Source organism: Bombus vosnesenskii, unplaced genomic scaffold (assembly GCF_011952255.1).
Source record: "Bombus vosnesenskii isolate JDL3184/JDL3185 unplaced genomic scaffold, Bvos_JDL3184-5_v1.1 scf7180000016274, whole genome shotgun sequence".
In the NCBI taxonomy this organism is placed as follows: Eukaryota; Metazoa; Arthropoda; class Insecta; order Hymenoptera; family Apidae; genus Bombus; species Bombus vosnesenskii.
The window spans coordinates 3,415,132-3,430,400 of record NW_022884343.1 but is presented as its reverse complement, the minus strand read 5'-3'; the positions used below and the strand labels follow the sequence as shown (position 1 = coordinate 3,430,400).

The 15,269-nt window shown below is 35.0% G+C and overlaps 2 protein-coding genes across 2 annotated transcripts; one reads left to right on the top strand and one right to left on the bottom strand.

Annotated features, from left to right (window-relative positions):
- The first annotated feature begins 391 nt into the window (after nt 1-391).
- On the top strand, nt 392-1,929 carry LOC117242480 (centrosomal protein of 83 kDa-like). The gene is made up of 5 exons (XM_033509187.1): nt 392-573; nt 647-905; nt 1,021-1,178; nt 1,271-1,338; nt 1,632-1,929. The coding sequence occupies exons 1-5, from the start codon at nt 505-507 to the stop codon at nt 1,771-1,773; spliced, it is 696 nt and encodes a 231-aa protein (XP_033365078.1). The 5' UTR covers nt 392-504; the 3' UTR covers nt 1,774-1,929.
- LOC117242479 lies at nt 1,801-10,456 on the bottom strand. The gene is made up of 5 exons (XM_033509186.1): nt 10,091-10,456; nt 6,518-6,687; nt 2,742-2,823; nt 2,460-2,509; nt 1,801-2,226 (listed from the first exon to the last, which is right to left on the bottom strand). The coding sequence occupies exons 1-5, from the start codon at nt 10,336-10,338 to the stop codon at nt 2,063-2,065; spliced, it is 714 nt and encodes a 237-aa protein (XP_033365077.1). The 5' UTR covers nt 10,339-10,456; the 3' UTR covers nt 1,801-2,062.
- Between the last annotated feature and the right edge of the window lie 4,813 nt (nt 10,457-15,269).

Genomic DNA, 15,269 nt, shown 5'->3' with positions numbered 1-15,269 from the left:
ACTTTTCGACATTATCTTTTTATTTTTGTATTCGCAGTTAGTTATAAATGTTTATTAAACTTTTACGAGATACTTTTTAGATTAAAGAATTATTTGTATTGAGAAAAACAGAAGATTGTAAAGGTATCCAATGAAACGCAGTGAGCAAACCAGTAAGATGATATTCAAACAATTTTTAGTGCTTAGAACAAATTGTAATATGGTTAATATCGTTTCAATGTATTGTAGTATTCTATTGTGTTTGTTCTATTGTGTAATCTCAGACTCGAACCACGTGGTTCGTGCCCATTCTAAATTTAAATCCTTTTAATAATTTTACTATTTAACTCAATGTATGCACTTGCAAATTTAAAATGTACACATAATTCAAAAGAAATATTAAGAAAGAATATCGATTCCCCAATAACCTATTTTCCAATTTTCCAAATGAAAATTATTCCACTATTAAGGTAATTGTTTTGATTCGAGTTTCTCAGCTGCTTCCAAGATTCGAAGTATTTCAAGATGGAGGAACAAGAGTACATCAGTTGTGAATTACAAGGAATTCTCGAGGAATTCGCGAGAATCAGAGACGTGTGACAAAGATTCATTTCTCTTCGTTCAATCTTTTAATTTATCGGTTTTCTAATTTTCTAAAAATCAACAGACGTACCTTGCGTTGAAAGCTTATTGTGAAATGCAAGAGGAAGCTATGTCGATAGAAAAAGCACGTTCCGAGAGGTTACAGATGAATCTGGAGAAACTTTCCACAACTTATCTGCTTTTAGAAAATAGATATAAGTCTATCGTTGAAAAATTGCAGACTGAAAGGGACGATCTTCGTAAAACAAATGAAGAGCTGAAGGAACAGTGTGATCATTTGCGTCTGATTAATGCAGAAGATCGTGGTGGAAACAACAACCAAAGTAAAATGATTATTTCATTTATTTAGCAAAGTAAACAGCGATATGGTTATTTGTTTTACTTTATTTATATAACAAAGTAGGCAATAAATTGATAGTTGTATCGTTGTCAACGTAGTATGCAAATTTCAAGACGAACTGGAAGTTTTAAAAGCCCAATTAGTGATACAGGAAGAGAAACACAACGAAAACGTCGCATTGTTAAAGCAGCAACACTTTGACGAACTACAGAGATATAAAATGTTGCTGCAGAACGGAAAACAGGCCTCCACATCTGTAATTTAATATTTTCTACTTGAAGAATGAAATTTGCAACTTTATTTACGAACCAAATGTTTCTTTCCCTTTTTTTTTTTTCTTCGAATCAGAGAGAATCTAAAAAGAGAAAACGTCCAAAGAATTTGGGAAAGAATAAAAATAAGGTGTCTTTCTTTAGGTATTGCTACGAACTTTCAGTTTATTATAACTATATATCTATTTTATTCTTATAACTTTGGAATTGTTTTAATTTGTTCTATTACATTTCATAATTCGTAATTTATGTATACATTTATGATATTAATTTTTCTATTAATCTTAAATTTTCAAAATTTGCAATCAACTTGCAAAGAAATTTTATTTACATCTTCTTGCTACATTTTTGTAATATTCAAATTTTCTCAACTTTCTTTATTAAGTGATAACACTTAAATTCGTGTGACTTTACGTTCCCGATGATATCAACTATAGATGGCCGGAATTGGACATAGAGACAATCAATAGCGTGCCATTGGAGGCGCGCAACGACAATGAAGCTGTAAATAGAAACTGTGCTACGAAGAAGAGAAAATTATTTTACGAAGACAGAGACACTATAATAGACATTCCTTAAAATAGGTATTTAGCATTTATTATTTCTCATACGAGACGCAACTATACTACGACTCATATAAAATAGATTAATTTACTGTATTTATAGTAAATGAAAAGTTAGCTTCTGATTTTCGTATACTCGAGTAAATTAAACTATGAATAATTTTTGGTTCGATTTTAAGTTTCTTAAATCGTACATACTTGTAGTATATTACATAAATAATTGGCGATATCACTAAGTATCAATATATTAGTATATCTGAAGAATAATTTAATGCTTTCTTTGAAAAGAAAAATCTTATTGGCAATTATTTTCGGATTTTTCGATTCAAAGAATTCCAGCTGTTCGTGTAATCGATTTTTAGATGTCCATATGTGTTTAGGTCCAAATGAGGTGGTGGAATAATTTCTACCATGTATTTCTCTTGTTCCATCGATGTGTATTCTTGCTGAGAACGATAATCTGGCATATCTGTGAAAACAAATTAATAAGAAATGAAATAATCTAGATACGGAAAATTGCAGTATTCCAGATTATAAATGAAACATTTTAATAAAACCAATTATAAATTTTCATCGGGATTTGTTTCGTAATTCATAGATAAAACTTTGTATTTTTCTTTTCTTCAACGGCATCGGTTTCATTGATAATACCTGATACACATCTCTAAATCACGAACAACTATGATCATTGAAATTGCTTACCTAATTCTATAGAATCCATCGGCGGAAGGTTAGCGTCGACGCTCACAGATCTACAAAAATAAAGAAAATCACATATGGAACATAAGAATCATTTATAACAGCTAGACTACGTGTCTTTATAAAGACAATTAAAGAAATGAAAATTCGACTAAGAATTTCAGTTATTAGGTATTACAGCGATTATTCTAATCTGGATATGTTACATAGTTTTACGTATTATGTATATTTTATAAGTTCCTTAAATTTTCCATAAGTGTACAAAACTGATAATAATTCGAATACCTATGAAGCTCTCTCATAGACGTAGACTTATATTTGTGTCCAAATCGCCTATGGTCTTCCATGAATTCACCGTGTCTCGCTTCTGAAACGACATTAAAGACCACTTGAAAAAAGTCAATAAATGTTTTGAAATCGATTACATGAACGTGTTCTCGTTTAATAAACTTGACGTTAGACCGGGTGCGGAGGAACGTGCGGATTCGACACCCACCGACGCGACGCCTTCCTCTGCGTTTTCTCGTATCGAGGCTCGCGAGATTCGGAACGAGGACATGGAAATCGTTCGCGATGACACGTATAATTTCGTTTAGACACTTTCTGACGCACTCGCACGACAGTCAGAACAACCTTCTCTTGCAATTTCTGTTTCCTTTTTCTAAGTCGGCTAATAAAGACAATTTGAGGTAAAAGGAGAATTTCTTGTCTATGTGTGTTTCAATGGGACATTGTATTGATGATGGTACGGTATGGGAATGGCGTTGACAACTGATACTGATTTAGGAGGTAGAAGAATTATTTAGAAAGCGAAAATGTTTGTAGAGCATCTGCCCCCATGCGTCTACCTGGCCTGAAAGATATACAATCAATTTTTTATAATGATAAACCCAGAAGATGATAACAAAAAAAAAAAATAGAAAAATAACAGTGGGTAACAATGATTTACACCATTATGATTGTCATTGTCAGTGCTCTATACATACACAGAATCTATTTAGTCGCATGTGAAAGCAGAGAGGCAATCGAAAGCCGCAGAAAAATAATTGCGTGTCGAAATCGTGCGAGGATGCGACACTAGCGCCGCGTGTCACGATTTATCATTGCGATTGGGACTTTCTAGGGCACGATAGAAATTGTGACGTGTACACCTATGAAAATACGACGCATATCGAAACGTGTTTGCTGTAGCGCTTTTGTATTATCGCAAATAATTGTTCTCTGCATAATCGCTTTGTTCCAATTATCTTTATCACTCGCAAAATGTTTGAGATAAAATTTGCTGGTCAATAAGCGGCAATACGCAACGTCGAACACGTATAACGAGCATACAGTATATTTTCACGTGCGCGTTGTGTATGGTCGAGATTTTAATCAACACAGACGATTGGGTCGATTGCTTATATTTGCATAGAAATTACACATCTGCCAAATATGTGTACGCGTATGTAATTTAACACGCATGTACAATTCCGAATATTTCTTCTCGTATTGTACGTGATGAATTTGCAGTTCATAAATTCTGTATTTTCGATGCGTTTCTGTTATATCATACACGAAACACCTCGAACAAAGCAAAGATTTCACGCGATACAACTTTCGATTAGAAAATTTACGACTGCCTCTTACTACGCGCAATCAGTCATAATCAATTCTATTTCTAGCAGTCGCTTTCAAGACACACCCAACAGGTACAAACATTCGAACTGCTACAGCCACTTACGAGTATCAAAAGGCCACAGTAGAAAAAGATTTATTAGGATATTAAATTGAACGTTGAATGAACGTATGAATGAAAAAAATAGCTGGTTTCCTAACTTTGAATAATAAGCTCTACGATAATTGACATGACTGACATAACCTAAAAATGTCGTTTCTTAAAATACTGTAAACAGGTATTTTAAAATAGATTACGAGTATTAGGATTAAAAAAGAAAGAAGAAATGGACACGCACCGGTTAAGGAGGAAGAAACGGTTGGTTTGTTGCCATCGGCAAGGTCCAGTTCACCGTAACACGACCATTAATGGGATTCCTGAACCGGACCCGAAACGGAAATCTGTTCCTTGATCAAACGCATTGGTACGTGCAGAGCCGATACAACGCGCCAATTGCATAATCTCTTTGAATCGTAACCAGTTCACTGCGTGCAGGAATATCAATTATCGAACAGAGAAAACGCGCTTCACCACGACTTGTGGTTTTCGACCAGGCGAATTATGGTTTCACTTGATAATAGTCAGGTATAGTTTTGATTACGTATTCTGTTTAATTACGTACTCTATTCCTGCAGGAAAAAATTTAGGATACACATAAACATACATGTAACAGGATACGCGTATATATTACACATGGTGTTGTTAAAAATTGTTCATCTTATTAAGGAATTATATTCATTATATTAAATATATGATATATATTTGATATAATGGATATTTAGTAGAATGATTCTGGTATAAATGCATATTCTCCGTATTTATTAGTTTTTATTTTTCCAGGCAGTATGTATTGGAGAAAGAATTGGAAATCAAAATTTGAATTACAACATGTCAGATCAGCGTAGAATTTCAGGACGCGGAAATTTGATTTTAAAAACGTCCGAGCTCTGCATTAAAACTGATTAAAAGTTTACCTCGTAAAATCGTTAACAATTTTTCTGCTTTAATTGGAGAAATATAACAGAGATATAATAAATGGCGTGGAGATATTTCTCGGATAAACTCGGAAATCGGGTCAGGAGAAATCTGCAGGAAATAATGATATGGATCGTATGGTTCACTTGCTACGTCTTTCATCTATTTAGTCGATTCTAAAGTTAACAGCAAAAAATTGAGAGAGTTTTAATGAATGTGTATTCAGATGAGCTTCTTCCTGTGAGACATCCTTCCTTGTATAAACTCTTTATGAGGAAAAAGGAACGCTGTAGCCGGAAAATGCAATAGACTGAATACGAACTGTGTGAAAGCAAGTGAAAATCAGTAGGTATCACGGTTTTCTGATCAGGAATATCGGGTCAGTATAATTATAGACTTGCTTACAGACCTAGAACTTCCGTTTTCAAGGTCCAGATCAGAGTAGAATGTATGTTGCGCATGGTTCTTCAATGGTTTCATTCTGATTCAGTTTTGATATTGGATATTCTCATTGTTTAGAATATTAGAATGTTATATAAGAGTGTTAATTGCAGAATACAACGTGCCTCCGTGTAAAGTACAAAAGAATCTAAACGTTCACAGATCATAGATTGTTAAAAGTGACTTAACGTCTAGTCTATCTTTGAGACGTATCAATTTTCTAATTATATAATCATATAACCAGATCGTTGATGTTCTACAATAGAGCTGTATCAGATAGATAATTACTAGACGGTTCTCTGATACGATCTGATTGGTACAAAGCCAACCTATCAAAGAGAATTATCTATCAGAGAACTGAACTGGTTACCAGATCACTGTGCCTCATAAAATTCGTATCAAAGTGAATCATCGAATAAAATGAACCATTTGATAGATAAGTGATCGCTAAATGAAAGTATAGAAATTAAATTAGGTGTAGAACTTATTCAAAGATAAGTAGCTCTGTTACACACTAAAGCTCTGACAATCTGAAGATATAGCAAGCAAACTGGGCTAAAAATTATTTAGTACAAACCAACTAAATGAAATAGTTACTAGGAATCGACACGTTGAAGTCGATAACGAAATTATAAATACAAGACTGGGTACAAAAATTCACGAGAAAATTATAAGCTTTTGTGTCATAGTGAACCATTTTTATGGATCAAAGACTGTTCGACCATAGTATCGGTATAGACCACAGTATACCACTAATGAGTAGTAGTTCAATTACTTATTGTTAGTCTGTCAAAGTACTATCAAAGAAAGTTATCATAATGTTATCAAAGAAAGCTATCAAAGAACTACATACATGTGTATATCTAGATGAAGTGAGTTCTAGCTTTCCTTCTGAAAACACTTTCTGTTGTTTCCGTGTCTAATTCACTGTAGAGGCCTCGATTTGATGGGTGGCAAGGACTGTCAGGGAAAAAGCAATTAATCTTACCGGAGAGAGGCGCGTAGACCGGAAAAGGGGCGACGTAATCCGGTACTTCGTCCTCGTAGATTGGCTGATGATAGTAGCAACTATTGTTCGTGAGTCTGGCTGGTCCACAATACAATTCTTCCACGAAAGCAGGCGCGTCGTAGCCAGGTTCTCTCACCGACGACGAGTACCTGCAACGTTCGTCAGCTACTTTTGCCATTCGCACGCTAAATTTTTATTTTCTTCTTTTTTTTTATCTCAAGGCTAAAAATATACCGTCATTAAAGATTTCTGGTGGTTCTAGCGTTTTCTTTTGCCAGTGTTAAACTTATTGCCAAGACAAACGCTCATGGTTCATACAAAGGTTCATAGATTATATAGTAAATGCAGATAATAATGATCAGGCAATGGGTCATTGTAAAAAACAAGAACTGTTGAATAATTCGCTAGAAATTTTTTTTGTTACTGATCGACTAAAATTTTACCGTGAAGTACTAACGACTAAACTATAACATTTTACGCAAGGCGCTCTCTTAACTTTTTTGCTCTACGACACTTTCATTTTCAGTTTCGTACGACCCTATAATTGCATCGAATGACAATGATACATGTTCGAGAGACAACGTGCTAAAGTCGAATCGTGTAATTAAACATCTATGGTTAATATACATCGACGATTACAATACATCAATTATGCTTAATATATGAAGAACACGGGGACTTTGATTTTTAGGTTATCTTCCAATATACAGGTAGTTTCATTTCTCCAATTTCAAATTCGCAACGAATTCTTTCGTTAGACTATTATTTCGGGTGATAGCTCATGACACGTGATCGACGTATCAAGAAGATGAATATTCCTTAAAAGTAGCTTTTTTAAGTTAGCAGTAACGTAACGAGCGAATCTCTTCAAAACTACCGACAACGATGAAATACCTAGCGTATAGGAATAACGAAGATGTCTGAGAATAAAAATGAATAAAAACAATCAGTAGACTGGCGTAGACCTCCGAAACATCGAATTTTCGTTCTATAACATAGATAAACCTGTCGGTTAAATTGAAAAAAGATTCGAAAGGTAATTAAAACAGATTTATAGATCAAAAAGTGAAACGCCCTGTGCAATTATTCTCTGTATCTAGTTACACAGTAGTTATGAGACAGTTGAGCCATAAATCGACAGAACAAACTGAGAAATTGCCTTTTTAAGGCAGGCCATAGCTCTTGCCAGCGGCAATCTCTGTTCGAAATGTTCTCTACGCCGTTTTTTCGCTGAATTACAGGCAACGCGAAACCACTTGAGGGATTTCGCCTTTCACTAAACCCGATCCGAATGATCGATTTAAACAGCGTTACGGGGTTCAATGTACCACGTTCCATCGCTAATGGACGGCTATTACGATTAAAGGAAGTGTCCCTTTCCGGCAATTAAATGCCATTGTAATTGCGTCTCGTGATCGTTCGAACGTCTGGTTGCGCAATTTTTTACGCGTGTATCTTTACGCTCTTCTCTTTGTCTCTTTAGAAATAAGGTAACTTTTCGCACGTGTTGAAAATATTACTAGTTGTTTAATAAATACGAAAGTACTTTCGTCTAATCGTGTTGCTTCTAACAGAAAAGTCTCTGTATCGTGTTGTAATGTTTATTTTACTAGACGAGAACTACCCTTTGCTTTCTATCTTCGAATTTTTCTGTCCAGATATTCGTACGAATTCTCAACGCGAGAATTGATTGTAATTTTAATAAATAAATAAAAAAAAAAAGATATTCGTACTTAGAAACATAATGATCGCGTCAAGCATTTTCGAGAATCTTGTTCTACGTTTGCTTACGGTGCTTTAATTACTAGTTTGCTTTAATTACTAAAAAAAAAAAAAAACATACGGATAATGAACATTTCGATCGTACAATTATTCGCCTAATTCTAAATAATCTCACTTTCCTTTGGATTGGCTAATCCATTCAATGATTATCCATTCAATTTTAAGGTTATGTTTCGTTTCCTTCATTATTCGTATCCCTTTCAAATGTCGAAAGCATAAAAGTGTTCGTGTGGCTATAAAGAACAATTGCTTTCGAAAATTATGTTACCCCCTATCGAGCAAAAGTGTGCTAAGTTTAATAAGTACTACCATACGAGAGCAATGCTCAAGAACACAGCGCCCTACTTTGCACCCACTGATATCATCTGTCTCGAGCAGATTCCAGCTTATGAAAAATATATTGGGTTAAACAGACTGTGAACGAAAAGAAGGTAAAAGAAAGAGGAAAAATATCAGGCTCGCGAACGAAGTATTATATGGTCCTTTACGCAATTCCGTGGAAAGATGGATTATCAGGAGTGTTATACTAAACAGTAAGCATGATTTATTTGCGAGCGTTCTGTTGAAGGAATTCAATGGTTTACGCCACTCTCAGCAATCTACCGTATACCGTTGTGATTTTTTCTTTATTTTTTAATCTGTCGATCTTTTAAGTTGTCTAATCAGTTCTAATAACTAAAATTACACGTTCGTTTGATCGACACGTGTTTATTCTGATCAAATTTCAAGTGCCAGATGTTTATTACACTGAAACGACTAATGTTGCTGCTCGATTAACGGCATTCATCGGTTTCAAGCACTCAGGATTAATTAACATTCCCAGTTCCACATGGTGTAACGATACAAACATTCTCGAATTGCATAGTAAATTAGAACACAGGGGGAACGTAGATAGATGTGTCGTAATTGGAAAGCGAGCGATACCAATCATCGTATCTGTTCCGTGTTTAGAGAATTGTCCTTGTTAGAGAAACGTGATTTTGAGAATGGAAGATTAATTCGAAGAGGTTATAAATCATTCCATGCAAAGGTTAAGGCTGCTGTAATTTCATTCCTCGGTTATCTCCAATTTTATCCTCGATTTTATTTTTTCTAGGAAATAAAAATTAATACTAAGGAGAATCTTTAATTTTATCAGAAGATTTAAGATTTAAATTTTACGCATGTAGTTTCACATTTATTCTATTTTTCAATCTCTGCTTTTTCTCTGATGTGAAGATTCACGGTCTCTTATGGGTCAGATATGGGTAATTTTCATTATCAGATTGGCCAACGTTGTAGCCACGCAGAAAGCATGGGTTCTCGTCCGGTTGCCCAAGCTACACTGCGTTGGGTATGGTAAGTGTTTAGACGAATGACGTTTAAGCACTTTGCGTGTGCTGTTGGAAGTAAAGAGGGAAGCAGCAGATTAGGGGAAACAGCGGTGATTGTCCAATTTTCCGATTAGAATGTATACCTTGTTGCATGATCTTCGATCTTCTAAATATAATTCTAATACTTTGATTATAAACCAAATGATCCTACTATCAATCAACTAACTTAAATCCTTCTCTCTGCAAGACAAATATTACACAACGATCATAAGACGAAAGTGCTATACTTGATCGGTAAAAAAACTCTCTTTAACATGATCGGAAAAAACCCTCTTTAACATGATCGGAAAAGACTTTCTTTAACATGATCGGGAAAGTGACCATAAATTCCATCGCCCTAATGAGGTTAATGAGAACGTTATCAGGTTGTTCTTGAAATTTGTTCACCACCACTCACCAGTATTCAGATTGAGCAGGGGTTGCCTCTTGGGATAACCGATAGGTGGGTCGACGATGATGTAGCGGCATCTGTTGCGCCAGATTGGCGACACTATGTCGACGTAGGTACACATAATTCTCCAAATCCCACGGGTCGACATAGTGTCTGCTGGCACTTCCAGAGCTGTATGCATCCCCGGAGCTACCAACGGAAGTAGAACGCTGAGAACCGATCGAATCCCAATATATTGACGACTCTACCGGCATTCTTATCTTTTGCTTTCTTCCTTTCAGTTTCTTCAGTATTTTGTCTTTGTATTTGAGCAGAATTTTCGGTGGTATATATGGAGAAATTCTGGCTTCTTCTTTTCGGCCTGTATCTCGGCCAGTCTGTACTTTGTCCTTATTATTAAACGAGAAAGAATTTTGGATAGCAATTTTTGAAGAAGTCGCTGTGTTTAGTTTTCGCTATTCAATGGAATTTTCTAGGGTAATTTTGAACACTCTCTTTATTCAGATAGTCGTTACAACGTGATACTGCAGACCGAGAAAAAGAAACAGAATCTACAAATTGGAAAAATCCAGAGTCGAATGAAAAATCAGCTGCATGAAATTTGAATTTAATAGAAGAACTCGTTCATTCTAAAAATGCAGAATTAGACTCCGTCAATTTAAATGAAAACAGTGGAATACTCGATCCTTCTAGATCCAAATATCATTTATGTTATTACACATCGATTATATATCGATTATCTATTTAATCTATTTTTAAATTAACTTTAAGATTGTAATACGTAATAGACAATATAATCGTCTAATTAGTTAATAATTGATCAAAATACTTAAGACATGAGAAAGCTAAAATAAGTTATACACTTTTGAAATAGGAAAGAAAGAACCTGTCAGTCACACGAAAACACCATAAAACTACACACTTGGCGGTCTCGAAGGTTTAACTTCTGTTCGTTCGCGTCGTGTTCGTAACGATATCGAGATTATCCGTTTCCGGTCGGTCGAGGAGACGCATTGTGCGCGGCACGAGCACGATTTCGCTTCTGGATCCGTTCGACTCCTCCTACTCCTCTTCTACTACCGGCAGCTAGCTCTCTTCGAATACAAGTGAAACCAAAGACTTTCACGCCTGCGCTACCCCACCTTCTTCTGAACCTGTTGCATCGCCTCGTTGCACCTGTAATCGTACGTACGATTGGGTTTTTCGTCTACTCGAGATTGTGATAGTCGTGTTTTTGGACCACGTAAGCTTCACGTTTTATACGATACATTTTCTAATAGTCTTCCTTACTAAAGCAAGCGTTATATTTCGTAAGATTTCTTCCAATATAATAAGCTCTTCTCTATTATTCTTTTTTTCTTTTGTTTTATGAATGAATTGCATAGAATTTGAATAATCTATCTCAAGGAGCAGATGAAACGATTATGAAAATTTCAAGACGTTTTCATGCAATTCCCAAAATGGAAGTTGATGATAACGAAAAAACTAATGGAATAATTCATTCGTGATTAATTAATGTAATAATTATTTGAATATTTGTAAATTTTTCCATTAAAGTTTCCAAAAAGGCACAGCCTTAAATCAATCAAAACTTCAACAAGCTACATTCACTGAATGTCGCTTCTGAAACGTATCCAAACGAAAGAACCATCGAGACGACGTTCTTGCAGTGGCTCGTTATTTCTTTGAGCGGCAATTTAAACTTCCCATGCGTGCCACATGATTACGCAATAAACTTTCATCAGCCTTTTCAAGAAACGATCGTCAACGCGGTTTAATTACACGTACGAAGTACACGTGAACAGATACCTGTTGCTTGATACCTCAGGCGGGTCAATTAAATCGTGCTACCGGCATGATTCTAGGAAAAACATGGCGTTCAAGTAGAATTAACATGATTGAGGAGAAATTATGTAATTACACGATCGTAGAATTGAACATGTAAGACTATCGTAATAAAATACAATATTTCATCAAGCTTGACTAATTATAGATAATCTGAGCTAGTTTTATTGAGTTCGTTGTACTTCGTTCTCACGATTTAGGTTAGGTTTGGCGGGAAATTAATATGGCGGCGTCGATAGAGTTGTAGGCATTGTTTGCGAGCATGTATACTGTTTGTTCGTGATTATGACGTGAAGAGATTTAAAGAGATTTAAAGACACGTACGATTTTTAATGTAACCAATAATTTTTAGGTTTTTAAGCCACCGTAATACGATACACAAATATCGTTTCATGTATTATTCATCGTCATCAAAGTAATCTTCGTAAAATATCGCACTTCAATCTCACTCTCTTTCTCAATATTTTTGAAAATTTATTTTGAGCACTTCTGTTCTCGTAGGCATTTAAAAGTGTGGATATTTTTGCGAACGATGCCTGTAAAGTCTATAACACGCGTTAATAAGAGAAAACGGTCAAGGAAAATAAAGAAAGTGACGATAAAATCAGTATACAAAATATAATTAATCGATACATTTAATACAATCGAAGGTTCAATCAATCACAAGGCAGCTGTAAAACGTAATAACGCTATGATCACAAATGAACATTAGTGGGTACTAGATAAAAATTAATTAGAATTACAAAGTCGAACTGAAGGTTCTTTCGATAATCACAAATAAATAATCAAGGGAAATAGATTTCTTCGATCTTTTTGTCGGTCAGCTGATACATTTTGTCTCTTCAGGGACATTGGTGCATATATCTAAGTTCGTTTTAAAAATTCAATTACGATTTCAAAAATTACTATGGACGTTATTTTGAATAAGTACTCTTGACTGTATAAAGCCCCTTTATTTTATTGGCTATGTGTTACTGCTATCGACGAACAATAAAAAAGACACAAAACTGGACAACTTTAAGTAAAAATTCTTCTTTAGAAAAATAAAAATAAACTGATTCGTCCCTGAAGAGCTGTACCATGATGGCGTCCATAACAAAATACTCTTGTTTTCCGCCCAAACTCGCGAACATTCACCAGGTTCCGGTCTATCGAAAACTGAAACTGGTAGAAAGCCGGAATCATCCTCTACTTTCCTTGATGCGTTCAACCGAACACCGATAACTTCCGTCTTTGTTCCTTTTTCGATCAGCCATCTTCCTGTTTCAACGTAAAAGTCCATAAATCGATAGCATTCGGACGATTTTTTTTATTAAAACATTAATCTGTCACGATTAAGTGGGAAGAGCAGAATTTCTGAATATTTATGTCTTAAATCCTCAAAATTCTGACGTAACTCTGTACTTTCATAGGTTAGATTCGTTCGGAAGATTCCTCCATTATTGTGTGTATGTGGCGTTTAAAATGTCTGCGTAGCCCGATGATATTTATGGAGAAATCTAGGCAAGCTTAAAGACGGTGAGAAATATTAGATAGTCATTATAGTAACATTGATATTGAACAACTATAGTGGTGAGTTGTTTGGAAAGTTTCATTGCGTTCTTTCAAGCTTAAGATGAATTTGAATAAATTCTGAGTTAACTCCTTGCCTGATCATCTTTTCGTAGTATTTGGTCATAAGAGGGACAATGCTTCATCAAGGTGGCGCCAGGGTTTTAGGCGAGGCAATTTGATTCACTACTAGTTGCATGAAATTCGATCTATGAAATTTGATCTGGTCTTTGCTTTTCGCTGTCTGCTAAAAGAATTCATGTTAGGAGAAGAGGAGAGAGAGAGAGTCTTTCGAAACATGACTGGTTAAGTCAGTAGGCAGCGAAGAATTTTTGAAAGAAAACTTATCTATCGATTAGTCGATTAAATTTTACATTTCTAAATTTTGAAACTTTTTTAAACTTTTCCACACACTTCCCAAACAACGTTCAATAATAGTCAGAGTGGTAAAATATATAACAATAACTTTCTAGATTAAAGGCTCGTTAGTTAGAAATCTCCTCATCCACGAATCACTTAGATCCTATGAATCCATAGAAATCCTATAAACCCTAAAAACCCATCAGAAGGTTTAAGGTTAGGTAGTATATATTTCCCTAACTTCAATTATGTGATCCATTAACATTAATTAACCATGATATATTGACCATGTAAATGAAGGAAATCCTGGATCTCAGGTCATTTACGTTTTATTGGCGATGTATCGAACATTTTTTTCGATCCATAACGGCAGCCATGACACACACAAGCGTCCGCGTACATTTTAGGAAACATTGGATTAAAGTAGGTTAGGAGTCGGACATTGGATTTCAACAAATTAATTAGAGAGCGTATCTCGCATGATTTTTCAAACACGAGTTATCTCATTTCGACTGAACTTTCGGTATCGCAATGGAATCGCGCGCTTTTGTATTTTCCCGCGCGCTCTGTGCACACCATAATCGAACTATATCGAGATGTCAGTCGATCAGGTAAGATGTGTTCGTGGAATGGAAATGGGAAACTCTGTCAGTGTCCTATTTTTATAGTTTCCTCGTTTACTATTTTTCTATTTTGTTAAAAACGGGTTGACTTAGAAAAATAATGACTTTTTAGGTTAAATTTGGAAAATAGGGATTTGCTGGCTTTTGTCCTATGACAATCACAGTGTTTCCCGTTTTCATTGTACAATTTGTTTCTGTACAGAAAGGAATTTTCATAAATGTATAATAGTTTCTTAAATTATACACTTTAGATTAGGGATAGACCCTATTTTAACATTTTCGGCGATTAAAAATTCTTGATAAAACCCTTTAACACGAAATTGGAACGAACAACTCTTTCGAATTTCTATTAAATCTAAAGTAAATCGAAGAATATTAAATCTAGCATCAAGTTCGATCAAATTGTAATTTTAAACAAAAGAAATCTGTTATTCTTAAAAACTTATTTGACCAGTAATCGATAACCAGTTTCGATTTATTGAAAATTTAATACAAAGACCAATATGAAAAGAAGCTACCAAATATGTAACTCCTTTCTGCACAGAAGAATACAGCGGTAGTGAAAGTTAGGAGAAACGATCAAGCACACGTCCCAATTACACTCGAACGTCTTTTGAACTAATTGACCTCGCATTGGCCAGAAAAAGAAGAAAAAGGGAAAAAGGAATCGTATAATATTAACTCAGTCGCTAGAAATGGCTATGTACACTTCTCGTATTTGACGAGTATAACCTAGTCGGTATATCGCTAATTCTAAATAAGGACAACAAATCTTTCTCGTTCTCTCTCATTTTCTTTCTATTTCT